General features: G+C 45.8%; 6 protein-coding genes across 6 annotated transcripts; 2 read left to right on the top strand and 4 right to left on the bottom strand.

The window, feature by feature from the left end:
* The first annotated feature begins 603 nt into the window (after positions 1–603).
* Positions 604–2,486, top strand: LOC128720378 (ionotropic receptor 75a-like). Its single transcript, XM_053814050.1, has 6 exons — positions 604–873; positions 940–1,067; positions 1,144–1,317; positions 1,380–1,815; positions 1,902–2,055; positions 2,113–2,486. Exons 1-6 carry the CDS (start codon positions 604–606, stop codon positions 2,484–2,486), a joined length of 1,536 nt encoding a protein of 511 aa, XP_053670025.1.
* A 1,184-nt stretch (positions 2,487–3,670) lies between these two features.
* LOC128721989 (cytosolic carboxypeptidase 6) lies at positions 3,671–9,253 on the top strand. Its single transcript, XM_053815799.1, has 6 exons — positions 3,671–3,731; positions 3,844–3,909; positions 7,250–7,743; positions 7,809–8,177; positions 8,254–8,569; positions 8,655–9,253. The coding sequence occupies exons 1-6, from the start codon at positions 3,671–3,673 to the stop codon at positions 9,251–9,253; spliced, it is 1,905 nt and encodes a 634-aa protein (XP_053671774.1).
* LOC128721991 (histone H3.3A) lies at positions 4,036–6,280 on the bottom strand. Its single transcript, XM_053815801.1, has 3 exons — positions 6,198–6,280; positions 4,749–5,049; positions 4,036–4,641 (listed from the first exon to the last, which is right to left on the bottom strand). The coding sequence occupies exons 2-3, from the start codon at positions 5,028–5,030 to the stop codon at positions 4,513–4,515; spliced, it is 411 nt and encodes a 136-aa protein (XP_053671776.1). The 5' UTR covers positions 5,031–5,049; positions 6,198–6,280; the 3' UTR covers positions 4,036–4,512.
* Positions 9,254–9,291: 38 nt separating the features above from the next.
* On the bottom strand, positions 9,292–10,323 carry LOC128721990 (NADH-cytochrome b5 reductase-like). The gene has a single exon (XM_053815800.1). It carries the CDS (start codon positions 10,321–10,323, stop codon positions 9,292–9,294), a length of 1,032 nt encoding a protein of 343 aa, XP_053671775.1.
* A 271-nt stretch (positions 10,324–10,594) lies between these two features.
* Positions 10,595–11,503, bottom strand: LOC128720470 (RNA transcription, translation and transport factor protein-like). Its single transcript, XM_053814140.1, has 2 exons — positions 11,422–11,503; positions 10,595–11,341 (listed from the first exon to the last, which is right to left on the bottom strand). The coding sequence occupies exons 1-2, from the start codon at positions 11,480–11,482 to the stop codon at positions 10,632–10,634; spliced, it is 771 nt and encodes a 256-aa protein (XP_053670115.1). The 5' UTR covers positions 11,483–11,503; the 3' UTR covers positions 10,595–10,631.
* A 579-nt stretch (positions 11,504–12,082) lies between these two features.
* LOC128720140 (RNA transcription, translation and transport factor protein-like) lies at positions 12,083–12,935 on the bottom strand. The gene is made up of 2 exons (XM_053813786.1): positions 12,850–12,935; positions 12,083–12,774 (listed from the first exon to the last, which is right to left on the bottom strand). Exons 1-2 carry the CDS (start codon positions 12,908–12,910, stop codon positions 12,083–12,085), a joined length of 753 nt encoding a protein of 250 aa, XP_053669761.1. The 5' UTR covers positions 12,911–12,935.
* Between the last annotated feature and the right edge of the window lie 1,416 nt (positions 12,936–14,351).

Genomic DNA, 14,351 nt, shown 5'->3' on the forward strand with positions numbered 1-14,351 from the left:
TACTCTAAACTGTTTATGGAATTACGCCTAATGGTCGCTTCCCTGACATGATAATAATTTAAATACACTTAATATCAAATTACGTGTCTTCACCGCTGGTAAAATTGCATCGCTTGATATTTTTTCGTCTCGATACATGAAGCACCTTCGAGATCGTAACAAGCTTTTCCAAGCATATAAATTGACGTTCGTCCAGCAACTCAGAACAAAGCCGTTCTGGCAAGGACACCGTTCACAATGAAACTAGTACTGTGTTTTTTGCTCCTGCTGAGAATCTTCTCCCCGGGCCAGTGTTCTCGAGCGCAGCTAATTGACCAATTCCTGCGGCTACAATCCATCACCAGTCTGGTGTTGCTTCATTGCGTCCACGAGCAAGTCGACCAGGATGTGGTCCGTATTTCCAAAACCCTCCGAGCGTCGTTCCGGGGCATGATCTACCACATCGACGTGAACAAACCGCGATTCGGGCAGCAACTCCGTTGGCACATGTTCTGCGAGCGATATAAAACTGCCGCCGTGCTGAATCTGGAGTGTGCCCGAATCGAGTCCGTGCTGGAGCATCTGTCTGAAAACGCCTACTTCAACGGATCATTTCACTGGCTCATGTTTGGGGGGCGAAACTTTGAGCAGGCGACCTGCATGCTCTCGAAACAGGACATCAACTACGACACATCCTTAACGGTGGTGTTTGACAGTAGCAATCCACGGGATCTGCGTTACGAAGTGTACGACGTGTCGGGAACTGTCAAACGCCGTGGAGGAAAAGTCAAGTTTCAGCTGTTGGGCGTAACGTCCTCGCTAGACACGATCCTTTCTAAACCCGAACCCCGAACGCAGGATTTAAGTGACATCGAGCTCCGGGCCGCAGTATCGGTAAATCGGCACTGATCATGATCACCAAACTACCCACCTTGAGATCTCTCTCGTCACCATTTGCAGACGCTCAATCTCCATCAGCCACACCCGTTCATTGAAAAGCTGAACTCTGTCGAGAAACCCAAATCCTACAGCGCCACCACCCACAGCTACATGCTGGTGAAACTGCTTCAGAGGAAGCTCAATTTCAAGTACGCGATCGCATCGAATCAAACCCGATATTGCGCGCGATTGTAATCCCGGTACTTTTCCGTCCTCCCACAACAGGCTGAAATTGATCCTTACGGATGATTGGCGGTTCGATCTCATTGGCCATAACTCGTCTCGTGGGATCGTGGGCCAGCTGCAGACCACCTCGGCCGATTTTGCGATCACACCGTTCGGGTTGACAACAGAGCGTTTGCCAATGTTCGATTCCACCATTGAAATCGCCCGGGGAACGTACGTTTTCACACGCCGTGGCGTCTTCTTATTTGTACAGCCCGTTTTGCGTACCTTTGCAGCTTCTACACCGTCTTTCGGCACCCGAAAAGTTTGAATGAAAGCAACATTTTCCTGCTCCCGTTCGAAACGCTCCTGTGGGCCTGCATCGTCCTGACGTTCACCGTTGTGGCAATTATCCTGGGCTTTGCGGCCGTTTGCAACCGCCAAAAAACGGGACGCTCCTACACCGAACTTCTCGTAGAGCAGTCACTGTTGGGCACGCTGGGCATGCTGTGCCAGCAGGGGTTTAACCTCTCCACGGGCGTATGCTCAAACAGGATACTGACGCTCGTGACGATGTGCTTCTCGCTGTTGTTGGTACAATTTTACTCCTCCTTTATCGTAGGTTATCAGCTCATTAGCCCACCGAAAACGATCACCACGCTGGAGAAGCTTCTGCACAGCAACCTGAAGATGTCGGTTGAGAATCTAAGCTATCAGTTGGACTTTTTTCAAGTAATTATCGCGTTGCTGTGGCGGTGACGACGTCGGGTGGATCTTACTTGACGGAACATTCCTCCCAAACCGATTCCCATTCACAGCGCACTAGAGTCCCGGTTGCGATGCAGCTGTACGAGAGAAAAATTCTGCCCAACAAGTACGGCTTCGTGAACTTGACTTTCGGCATACAACTAGTCAAGCAAGGAGGATATGCCTTTCATTGCGAAACCTCGTACGGAAACGAGCTCATCATAGGTTGGTAGTGGAACCGAATCGATACGCAAGATGCGCTATGGTTCCCTGTTGTTTCAGAAACCTTTACCGAGCAGCAAATTTGTGAGCTGCAGCAGCTGCAACTCTACCCGCAGCGTTCAGTACACCTGCCCATGATCAAGGGAAGCCCGTTGCGCGAACTTTTCAAGATAAATCTACAACTGCTAAAGGAAACCGGACTGCTGGCGTACTATCACTCGCGGAACTACATCCCGCGACCGAAGTGTAACAAGAAAAGCAACACAGCCGAACAAGTCTATCTGGCCGATGTGAGGTTCGCGTTTCTGCTGCTAGCTGCTGGAATGGCCGCAAGCGTGCTTGTTTTGCTGTGGGAATTGATCCTTGCGCAAGTTCGGCGTTGGTACGACCGCAAAACACTCTCTATTCCGAGGGATTTCGTGTGGCTCAACTAGGCGCACGTAGAGCCGCAAATTGGTGCAAATAGACCCGGATCAACCGCGTTAGGTGTTAGCGAACAATTAGAGCACAATAAATCACTCCGCTACTAACTGAACGACTGCTGAATGAGTCACTTTCTTGTTCGGGAAGGAACCGGCTCCCGGGGAAACGCAATCGTTCCGCAATCATTCGTATAATTAAACTACTCGCTTTATCAAATCCACTTAATCGGACTTTTGCAACAAAGTTGATTGCATGCCAAACGCAAATACACAATCCCGTCCCCTGATTACTCCTTCACTGCGCCCAGGATCACGCCCCAAGACCGGTGTGGAACTTTGCCAAATTGATTTCCACCGGCTGAAAGTGCAATCGGTGTGCCTTACGGGGGTGCACATTCCCAAGCAGCTCAACACGCTGTAACGGCGGTTTCGCGGTAACTGGCACCTTCCACGTGCTGATGGCAATCGCTACCCCGAGGCGTGAAGGCATGTGCCGTGTTTGGTCCTGGAAAGCGTTGCATCCCACGCAAGGACTCGAGGCAGTGGGCCAATGTGGGGCCTACCTCATTAACAACACGCCGCGCAGGGATATTGCTGTGCATCATAAAGCTCGTAGGGTCGCGCATTGGATATATGCATTCAAGTTACTACATCGTCATGACGGCACGCACGGAACCGAACCATTTCGCGCCATGTGGGGCGGAGAAGAGGCCAATAGAATATGCACATTATGTTTGATAGACAGGCAAACGGAACCGCGCCACTGAGGCTCATATTCCATAGCGTTTAAGTACACGTTTCGCCTTATATGCTCAAAACGGTTTCCTCCTCGCGATGGCAGGAGTCGCAGACATTAAGGCGTGCAATGGTTGGGTGGCACTTCACCGTGTGGGGTGGCCATTTCAGTCCCATTCGCACCCACATTGCGGGCCATAACGGTGCCGCGAGTGTGTATGATGTGCGGTTTGCGGCACACCTTGCTCCATCATCTCCATCATCGTTTTCCACGTGGCTCCTCGAAGTCGGAGGTGGAACCATCCCTTCACACCTGGGAGAGCGTTAGATACACCGGGGTTTCTTGCCTTCGAAAAGATTCCAATCTGATTCAGCGCTTCAGTAACCGGTGCCCGTTCGATCCTGACGGGTCATACACACATAACACCTCGTCCGAACGTTCCGAAAGCTAGCCCCACACCATGAACCCGGATGCGTGTGATCCGCTGGCTCATACGAGCATGTACCAGCGGGCTGAAGAAGGTGTTACTGAAGTGCTGCAATCGGCCGCGCCCTTCTTCCGAGGAGACGAGCGCCTCGGATGGTTCGAAATGTTCACTAACGTATGGATTTTCGTATGTGCTTTCCTCTGCAGATAGCGACGACAGCGATGGAGAAGGAGGATTGGGAAACGTGAGTCGCGTCATCGTACGTCCGCCAGGTAAGTGCAATGTTTCTGCCAGTGTTAGCTTCTGAACGGTCATTTAAACTGGCTGGCTAAAGTTTGTCCTTTATTATGTTGCTGCGTTTCCGTTTCGGATGAAGAATGAGAAAAAAATACTTTCACTAGGACAGTTAATCTACATCTTGAATGTGTATTACTGTATTAAGATCATTTTATTACGAATTAATGTCTGAACGGTCTTATGCAGTATGACAAAAAGAGTGTGAATATCCGTGTTCTGGTATGTACTGGTTACGTGCACATGTGTTACTCAATTTTGTACGAAAACGGAGTTACTATTTTAGCGCTTGTGTTCCATCGAAACTAGTTCTGGATTGCAATGGAGCTATTCCTTGCGGGCGCAAGTGTAAAATGCAGGCTGCTATTGATAAACTTTCACACATCTGACCGTTGTTAAATATTCAATCTACGAGAGATGGATAGTGATCTTGGATTTTTATTTTCTCCGTCAGCCATCGCATCAGACCGATCACCAAATGTTATATACTTTATAGAACTTGCATTTACGCATGTTGTACGATAGTTATATTTTAAAATTAAAATAAAAAAATGTAAGATGATTATTACTAGCGCAGCTATTTAAGCGCGTTCTCCTCGGATGCGGCGCGCCAGCTGGATGTCCTTGGGCATGATTGTGACACGCTTGGCGTGGATAGCGCACAAGTTGGTGTCTTCAAACAGACCAACCAGATAGGCCTCGCTGGCCTCCTGCAGAGTGGTGTTGAAAGAGATAACAGATTAGGTCAAATGCTTCCAGTTAAACAGAACGCCAGACTCGTCCGTAAACCAGTCTTGCAAGAACACGCAGTACGTACCTGCAAAGCACCAATAGCGGCCGATTGGAAACGCAAATCGGTCTTGAAATCTTGGGCGATTTCACGCACCAGTCGCTGGAACGGGAGTTTGCGGATCAGCAACTCCGTTGACTTCTGGTATCGGCGAATTTCTCGCAGGGCAACCGTACCCGGACGGTAGCGATGGGGCTTCTTGACGCCACCGGTCGACGGGGCGCTCTTACGGGCGGCTTTGGTGGCCAGCTGCTTGCGAGGAGCCTTTCCTCCGGTGGATTTACGTGCTGTCTGCTTGGTACGCGCCATTGTTGTTTATGCCGGGAAGCTGGAACCAAAGAAGCGAACGTAAATAATCATTCGATGGTTAAAAACAAAAAAAAGTTTGACTGTCTTAACACATGTACGACACATTAGTTGTCTCCCTCGCTCGAGTTCGCGCTCCGCTTCGGGACGCAAAACCGGTTTCTCAGCAATACCCCGCCACCGGAGGTGTACGTACATGCGCACTCGAGCTCCCCGCCAAAAAGCTTTGGAAAATCGATAACCAAGCCAAACAGAATCTCTATTCCTGAAGTTTATCCCTAAATTCTGAATCTGATAACCAAGATGTCGGCCATTATGAATTACGACAATTAAACATCGAAAACCACATAACAAATTCAAATAATCATTAAAATAAAAAATTTTGTGCATTTATTTTAAAAAATCATAAGAAAAAAACTGCAAACAAGAATTAATTCAACGACGTAATAAGGGAACGAGCAAAAAAACACCTTTTTGTTTCATGATAAATTTTAAAACATTTTTCTTTCTTAAAACTATTTTATCTTAAAAATCAATTTTTATCTAATAGAACTAAAAAAAATTAGAATTAAATGACAAAGATTAGCAGGAAAAAAAATCCATCTCTGGATTTACTGCATCTATTGATCCACTGTAACGATAACATTGGAATTAAAACAGGCGCAAAATTAAAAAAAACACTATAATTACTGTACAACACATTTTTTTCTACTTTTTCAATTCAAATTCACATCTAGTTTACGATCAAACATCAAAATCCAGTAGCTCCACAACAAAACACAACAAACATAAGTTTCCATCTCTTTGTGTCTGCCCGAAGAGCCCAAAACGCTACTTCCAACTTAGTATCGCTCACAACAAAATGGCGTCGTTGCAGCGCGCAATCGAAATATTATTGCCTCGCATCACACACCGCGCGCCGTGTCAATTCTAGCACGCTTGCTGCGGAAAACGTGAACCCGCCGTCCTACATTGCGTAGCATCAACCGAAACCATTCTCCACGTACACACACCCCCGCTCGCGCACTTCTATGATGGACGATTTTCACTTTCGAATCGCCCGGGCGCACTACCAATTTTCCCCCACCGCTCGAGCCAACCAAGGCGCGGAGGCCCTTGCGGAGCGCTAGCGCTGCCGCTGGGGGCGCTTCCCGGGATGGGGCTGCTTACCTTCACTCAAACAAAACAATTGCAGTAGACGATGGAACACTCGGGAACGCGAAAAAACGCAGCCACTCGCAAAGAAGTTTAGACGACGAATGCAGAAACGTCAAAACGAGTGTGAAGGCTCGCCTGGGCGGCGTGAGACGGTCTCGCGCAAACGTCAAATCGAGGGCACGTTGCGCGACTGTCTCGAACGAACCGTATGCGTGCTTTCATAGGAGAATCCGTTGAAATATAAATTGAATATATGATTTTCTGATTTCGAATCAGTAACTTTACAAATTGACTATTTACAAAATAGGAATTGCATCTGTATTTTATGAAAACACGAAGGTTTAAAACAAACATTCACGAATGTTTTCATGTCTCGTTTGGAGCATTATGCGAGACGCTTGATAGAGCACAAAATCAACGACAGACGGGAGACAATCTCGCGCATTCTCGACCAGTAGTTTATTATGGACAGTTATGGACATTTTTATTTATTATTTAATCTTAATATGTCTTCTGCAACCTCTCTTTGCCCGGAAAATAACGATACAGATTTAACATACATTACATGTTATCCATCTTCCCTACATATATTTTCACCGATCAAGGTGTAATCCATGGTTATGTAGTTCCGATGTTTCATGTTGACCGAATGTTCTTACTAAAAGTTATAATTTAAACAAATGTAAGCTTATCTCTATTCAAATGGTTTCTTTTAAAGAAAATATTTTACCATTTCGAAGTTTTCCACCTAATATGTGTAAAAGATAAGTTTAAACGCCCTTTTGCAAATAGGTTTTCGATTTTTAACGCAATCGCTTTATGGTAGCAATAATTTATGTATTTTACAGCACTCTTTTGAACTTATTGAATTAAATCAGTTTCAACTCATAATTTGAAGGTATTTTGTTGCTAAGTTTATTTAAAAAATAGGGATCCATTGCCGACATGATCAACACTAAACAATCCAACAAGAATCCTTGCAAATTTATAAGCCATTAATTTATACACATTTATAATCCTAGTTCCATTTCCATTTTAATCACACAAATTATTTTCCACCACAGGTCACAGCGGAAAAGCAAAACGTGGCCACTTGTGCTTCGACGCAGCGTTTGAAACGGGCAACTTGGGGCGGGTAGATCTGGTAGGAGAGTTCGAGTACGATTTATTTCTACGACCAGACACATGTAACCCGCGGTACAGATTTTGGTTCAACTTTACCGTGGATAATGTGAAGCAGGACCAGCGAGTCATCTTTAACATCGTCAATATTAACAAAAGCCGAAATCTATTCAAGGATGGCATGACACCGCTGGTCAAATCCACTAGTCGTCCGAAATGGCAACGGTTGCCTCGGTGTGAGGTGTTTTACTACAAATCTCCGGTGCATCAGAATCATTATGTTCTCAGTTTTGCCTTCGGTTTCGATAAGGAGGATGAGGTCTACCAGTTCGCACTTACGTTCCCCTACTCATACTCCAAGATGCAGGCCTACCTAAACGCTGTTGAGCTCAAATTTCCGGAGGCATTCGAGCGATCGACGTTGGGAATGAGCATCGTAAATGGAAGCACGTTGAAAGATCCAAGAGGTTCCACTAATGGTATATTTTTTTTTGCTTGCAGCAAAACCGCAAACTGGAGCTAATCACAATTGACGATGTCAAGAAACCAGATAAAGTAGAACCAAAGAATATCATCCACATGGTGGTTATTGTGGCTCGCATACACCCAGGAGAGTCACCTGCGTCGTACGTAGTGCAAGGATTGATTGAATTTCTGGCCGCAGCAAACCAACCAATCTCGAAAGCATTACGCGAGCATGTGGTATTCAAAATAGTACCCATGCTCAACCCTGACGGTGTGTTCCTGGGTAATAACAGGTGTAACGTGATCGGTCACGATTTGAACCGATCATGGAACAAACTGTCCCAGTACACACACCCAACCCTGTCGGCTGTGATGAAGATGCTGAAGGAATACGATAATTCAAGCGTAAGAAAATGATAGCTCCATAAATCGTTGAAGAGACTAATAAATAAATCCGTTTTGCACTTGTTTCTATTTGCAGTGCTATCAGGTGGATTTTGTGATCGATATCCACGCCCACTCGAGCCTGACCGGAACGTTCATCTATGGCAGTACATACGACAATGTGTACCGGTACGAGCGCCACTTGGTCTTCCCAAAGTTATTCGCTACAAAGTGCGAGGACTTCTGCCAGGAGCACATGATGTTTAATGCGGACGACCGAAAGTCCGGAACGGCTCGACGATATTTTGTCGATGCGCTTAGTGATAACGTCAATACGTACACGCTGGAAGTTTCCATGTGCGGATATTTTCTCAACGGGACTAACATTCTCACGCAATACACGGAGGATGGATGTACGTAGCAGTTGCAGGAACTACTTAGAGGAACATTACTGAAGACCGTTAATGCTGTTTTTTATTATTTCCTTACATTCGTTAGATATGCGAATCGGAAGAAACCTCGCTCGAACGTTTCTTGAGTATTACCGATTCACCAACATCCTACCTATACCGCCTGTAGATGAGTTACGGCCCCGCAAAGGTCGTCCCAGAACACACCGTCCTCGGGCGCGTTCTAAAACACGTAGCGAAGTGCGTGTGCGGCCAAAAACAACCCGCGCCTATGCACCCATCAGCTACACCGATCTGTCCATCTGCTACGACAGTGCCACCTCTGACGACGGTTCTCCGGTGCGGTACATGTACGGCCACGGACATCCAGGGTACGGTGGGTTCCGAATGCGCCCGCTCATTCATCAGGATCAGTTTTCGCTGTCGAACATTCAGGCGGCACGGTTTAGCAATCTCGATTTCACAAGCGACTTTCGGCTGAAGGTGCCCAAGCCCAAGGCCTCGCAAGAGCCAAAGATGCCACCGATCGAGATGTTGAATGTGCCACCGAAACCACACCTGACCATTATCGACTTCAACCAGCTGACCCGGGGCGGGCTCGATGAAGCTACCGGAGGAAAAACGATCGATCGAGAGAAAGAAAAGATCCGGCGCCTTACGTTAAAATCTTCCTCACGAAAGGCCTAGCGATCTGGGCCCGGTTCAAACGCTCCATTGATCGTGTACTAAAATGTGTAACAATGTTCTATTCTCAATTTCTCTAGACTAGTCTTGATAAGCGCTATAAACGATTCGGTTCCGCAAAGTAATACGAGTAACGAGTGTTTCCTTTCCGAAAGCGGCATCAGCAAACGCTCAACATCCGCTGCTTCCAATCGACGATCGTAGATCGGTTCGTTGTATTTAATTGGTTTTGCAACGCAACCGCACTCCGATCCCAGGAGGCAGGTGCAGCTTCGCCTGGAGAGGTAGATTGCATATTTGAAGTTCCAGTACGCGGCCATTGCGCGAAGCTCATCGCGTAGTAAAACATTCTGGAGATTTCGAAAGCATCCGCACAACATCAAACGTGTGTCGTCCTCTTCATCGTCTAGAATTGCCCGCATAGTGCTGTACACTGGTGCTATGGCAACGCCTTGCACGAAGGCAACCACCTCACGGTACTGGCTACGTTTCCACACGAAATCTCCATAAACCCCTTTCCACTGGGTTCCGGATCCGACCATGAGCGTCAGCAGATATTCTGTCATACGACCGCCTGGTTCCATTTTTATCAGTACATCAAACGTGCCCTCATTGGTGTCGAACGAGATCGGCGTGTACGGTCGGCTGAAATAGAGGTCTGCTTCATTTTTATCATATTTTTCAACCGTATTGCTTTGTTCAGCAAAATAACCCCTCGCCGCAATCTGAACGGTATGTTTTTCACGCCAAGCATGCAACAGATTGTCAGCTGCTGATCCAATCGGCGGTGTTGCACTTTTCAGCATTCTCAGAAACAAATGGCATCCGTGAGGTATTATCACGTACCGATGTTTATCACGAATTTCATCATGAGATGCTGTCGATTCATATCGAAATTTGAACCGAAACACATCCTCCGTTTCTTGTTTGATCGATGCGCAAGTGAACGGTTTGTACGTTCTATCGAACACACTACTTACGCCCGTGGGAAGGATGTGTTTCGAAGGTTTCGAGTCCAGCACACAATTTGTGCATCCTGAACCACAACACGCTGGATCTTCGTCGGCGATCATCGGTTTTAAAGTTTGATCAAGTAGGCAGCTACTCCGAATGCTATGTTGTTTTCCCTGCTGGATGTGTGTCCTTGCATTCGAAAACTTTTGACAGCAACCATTTACGTTTACATGGCTTGCATTTAATGTTCATTTACAGTCGATACTTCCCATCATGCCTGCCTTTAAGAAACACAAAGCAATCCACTATTGCTTCCACCATCAAACAAATATACAGCTCGATAAATAGAAACAATGATTGATCGGGTTTTATTAATAATAACATAGTTTAAGTATGTACGCATTTGTACGTATCACAAAATTGCTTCTTATACGCCCACCTTTCCCAACGCCGTGTCGGTCTTCGGGTCGGCGGTAACATTTTGCACAGACACAATTGTTTCATTTATATTCGTCTGAATTGAGCGCATATTCTGTATCTGTAGCAACCGTAGAATTTGTGCTGCCTTTTCCAGCTCCTGTTCATCCTTCTCGCCGCCACCGTTCAGCGTCTTTCCTGCGGCGGCGCCGTCAGAACTAATCCCAAACGGCTGGCCGGTAATGAGTGGTTCCTTCAACGTTTCCTTGTTCAAGCAATCGTGAATCACACGTCCCGCTGCTCGCAGCGAAACCAAGTGGTCCGGGTGGTACGCGATTCCGAGACGATCGGCCAGTTTCCGGGCGCCTTCCTCAAACTGTACGTTTGTGAAGTCGAGACTATCGAATGGATTCGTCGATTTTACTTCTGGCACGATGGATTTCTTTTGCTCTTCCACCTTCCTGGCTCCGCTCAGCGGTCGGTAGGTGTCTACATGATCCGAGTACTCCAGCCGGACGGCGTGCAGAAGCAACCAAGTTAGTTGCTCCTGTTTCGTCACCAGCTCGTATGGCAGGCCTACATCGACCTTGTACTTATCGTAGGCTGCGTCCCAAACGTCTACGGAATCTAACTGCTTCAGATTTTCGCGATCCTCAATGGAATAATGACGAATTTTCTGGTCCTCCAGCCATGAGACCAGCGAGCGAAACTCTTTACAATCTGTGGCCGAAAAGGGCGTATTGCGTGGGGTAACGAGGGATTAAGTTAAGCGCCTGACCGCAGGGAGGGATATTACTCACCATCAATGTTGACGGGCTGGGTGCCGGTATATTGCAGTGCAGACAAGTATCGTTCGAACATTTTCGACGTGAAAAACTGCGAAACAGCTAAAACAACACAGTTGAAGATTTTTTGCGTCAGAATTTGCGAGCTAGTTTGTTTTATTCGCGAAATGTCAAAGAAGCCCTGCGTTTATGAAGCCATCTTAAAGCGCTAGTCAGTAGAAAGCGTTCGTCTCGGAGCGCACAACAAATCGCCACTCAAAAAAACATTGGAAAGAACCGAACAAGAACAGCCTTCGTATAACGATATGACGGATTCCGTGGTTTCGAGCAGGCACAAGGATTGCTTACCATGTCGGTTAGTCAGTGGATTCGGTGTAATCGGCATGGGAGTGTACATCGCTGTACATGCACGAAGGAGACCGCATAAATTAGGCCGCTATTCTATGTTTGCCATCGCTACAGGTTCGTATTCTCTCTAGGATTCGTTGAATTTGAAAAACACCTCGAACTTAATTAATTGTACATGTTTTCTAGTCGCTGGAGGCATTGGCGTAGCACGTTTGCTTGACGTGTATCCTTTCGGCGAAAGACCACAACGTTAATTCGAGTTGAAAAATGAGTTTACTGTTAAAAAATATAATCCCACTTGTGCAGAATGTTAGCCCGTTTGTTTCCATTACTTCATGCCCACTTTCCCTAAACTGGTGTCGGTTCGCGGATCTGCCGTCACGTTCTGCACCGTGACAATGGTTTCATTGATAGTCGTTTGTAACTTGCGGAGGTTCTGAATTTGTAGCAGTCTCAAAATTCTCGCACACTGTTCCAGGTCTTCATCTTTTGCTAGTCCCATTCCACTGCCCTGTTCTACCGGGAATGGTTGGCCCGTGACGATCTGTTCCTTGAGAGCCTCCTTATTATACGCGGTGCTAATAACTTTCGCGGCGGCTTGCAGCGACATCAGATGATCGGGATGGTAAGCAATCCCTAACCGCTCGGCTAGCTTCCACGAGCCTTCCTCAAATTCTGCACTCGTGAAATCGAAACTGTCGAACGGGTTGACGGATTGCACCTCGGGGACACTGGATTTTTTCGCTTCTTCGTCCAGTTTCTGCGCGCCCGTTATTGATTTGTAATGTTCCACGTTATCAGCGTATTCGAGTCGTATCGCAAACAGCAATAACCACGTGGTTTGCTCCTGTTTGGTCTTCAGATGTTCCGGTAGCTTTATAGCTTTCTTGTATTTTTCGAAAGCCGGATTCCATTCGTCCGGAGAGTTGACTTTGCGTAATTGCTCCCGTTCCTCGATAGGTAAGAAGCGAATCTTCTGATCTTCCAGCCATAGCACGAATCCCCGGTAATCCTTCGGATCTAGACGTACCAATTGAAACGCATAAATGATACTCCTTCATATATAACCATCCATATAAGCTACAATTTCCTTACCGTCAATATTCAAATGGCCTACGCGAGGATATTGCAACGCGGCTAAATATCGTTCAAACATGTCTCGTGTTATGAGCTTGTGATTATTGCTAGACTCTTGAACGAATAAGTATTTGTTATCCTCAATACACCAAATATACCGTCTAATCAAGCTTAAAATTAAGATAGGCTCAAAGTTAGGTACGATAAACCACTTGGTCGTGGATTAATTAATTAGGATTATTAGATCCTAAACAAAGCTGAATCGGAGACAGATTGCCAGTTAAGCACACACATCACACACTCTCGTATTCGATTATTTCAGCTAGTTAATCGTCGCTGTGAGTTACAAACTACGATAATACAATGATTCTCGATGTGTTGCAGAGCGCTGAAAAAGATAAACAACTCGTAAATTTTCAATTTCAACCATCAATTTTTCAACTGCTAATTACCCATTAAAATCGCACCAATACCTGTTGTGATGTGCCTCTTTTATCGTATTATTTTATACAATCGTATCGGAAGCAATTGATTGCTATTTATATATAAATGAATAAACTCGTTGCCGATAGATGTTTACTTCCAAACCATCGTAAACAACTTTCGTTCCCTAAACATTGGCACACACACTTTGCTATAATTCTAGCTCGAATTCAAATAATAGAACTGTCATGTTTTTAGCCGTTGCATTATGTTCAAACAAAAATCTAAGCAACACTCGTTGAAATAGTTGAATAAAGAATGAAAAAACTTGAACAGCACGTAATTAAAATCAAAGATAGAAAATACAATCGATTTCTCTCGTTATTGTAGTCATTTTTTACAACATTGTTCACACAATATCCTACAAAACCATCATGAAAACTGTTTCGTAAGCAACGAAATCGTCAAGTAGCTTTTTCGCTCACCAATAAATACCTCACGAGGATTCAGTTGCATTACTAGCACAAAAATATGAATGAAATCCTATTGTCGAGTATCGCTCGAGAGGGAAGTTCGTTATCTTAAGTGCCCGATACTCGTGTGTTTAAAAATCAACTGTAGCATCTTCTTAAACAGGAGAATCCCTGGCCAACATTCAGTTCCGGCCTTGATAAAAACGTGTCGCTTTGCTCGCATGGTCGTAAACCCAAATTTTGCCCAAATTTATTAACATTAAACCCTCTCTCCCACCAGCATTTCTTGTCGAGGAAGGAGGCACATTTGCTTTTTAATCTTCAAAGTAAATTCTTTTATCACCAGCCAGCATGCACAGGCACACGCAACCACACCAGAAACCATTTTGCCAGAGAACGCATCTGATGACTGGTAAACTTGCGCACGTCGAGTGCGGCAATAGCCGGTGTCTACGGCTGGTTTCTTGAGTGTTATATTTTCGCTCATTAAATCGATTGTTATCTACGGGCAAGACATTCTGCCCCCCCGGCACAAAACTAGCAGCCGTTGGGTTTGCAAACTTTTTCTCTCCTGCAGCGAAGTAGAGATAAGCTCTAATTGTGTGCTTTATAATGAGCTGTTTC

Source organism: Anopheles nili, chromosome 2 (genome assembly GCF_943737925.1).
Source record: "Anopheles nili chromosome 2, idAnoNiliSN_F5_01, whole genome shotgun sequence".
NCBI lineage: Eukaryota > Metazoa > Arthropoda > Insecta > Diptera > Culicidae > Anopheles > Anopheles nili.

Bases quoted from the DNA above. Each gene is read 5' to 3' on its own strand.
- LOC128720378 (XM_053814050.1), top strand. From the start codon at position 604: ATGTTTGGGGGGCGAAACTTTGAGCAGGCGACCTGCATGCTCTCGAAA. The intron at 874-939 runs GTAAATCGGCAC...CACCATTTGCAG, and splicing joins AGCTCCGGGCCGCAGTATCG to ACGCTCAATCTCCATCAGCC. The intron at 2,056-2,112 runs GTTGGTAGTGGA...CTGTTGTTTCAG, and splicing joins CGGAAACGAGCTCATCATAG to AAACCTTTACCGAGCAGCAA.
- LOC128721991 (XM_053815801.1), bottom strand. From the start codon at position 5,030: ATGGCGCGTACCAAGCAGACAGCACGTAAATCCACCGGAGGAAAGGCT. The intron at 4,642-4,748 runs GTACGTACTGCG...ACCACTCTGCAG, and splicing joins CCGCTATTGGTGCTTTGCAG to GAGGCCAGCGAGGCCTATCT.
- LOC128720470 (XM_053814140.1), bottom strand. From the start codon at position 11,482: ATGTTCGAACGATACTTGTCTGCACTGCAATATACCGGCACCCAGCCC. The intron at 11,342-11,421 runs GTGAGTAATATC...TTTCGGCCACAG, and splicing joins CCAGCCCGTCAACATTGATG to ATTGTAAAGAGTTTCGCTCG.
- LOC128721990 (XM_053815800.1), bottom strand. From the start codon at position 10,323: ATGATCGCCGACGAAGATCCAGCGTGTTGTGGTTCAGGATGCACAAAT.
- LOC128720140 (XM_053813786.1), bottom strand. From the start codon at position 12,910: ATGTTTGAACGATATTTAGCCGCGTTGCAATATCCTCGCGTAGGCCAT. The intron at 12,775-12,849 runs GTAAGGAAATTG...TGGTACGTCTAG, and splicing joins AGGCCATTTGAATATTGACG to ATCCGAAGGATTACCGGGGA.
- LOC128721989 (XM_053815799.1), top strand. From the start codon at position 3,671: ATGAACCCGGATGCGTGTGATCCGCTGGCTCATACGAGCATGTACCAG. The intron at 3,910-7,249 runs GTAAGTGCAATG...TTTCCACCACAG, and splicing joins CGTCATCGTACGTCCGCCAG to GTCACAGCGGAAAAGCAAAA. The intron at 8,570-8,654 runs GTACGTAGCAGT...TACATTCGTTAG, and splicing joins GCAATACACGGAGGATGGAT to ATATGCGAATCGGAAGAAAC.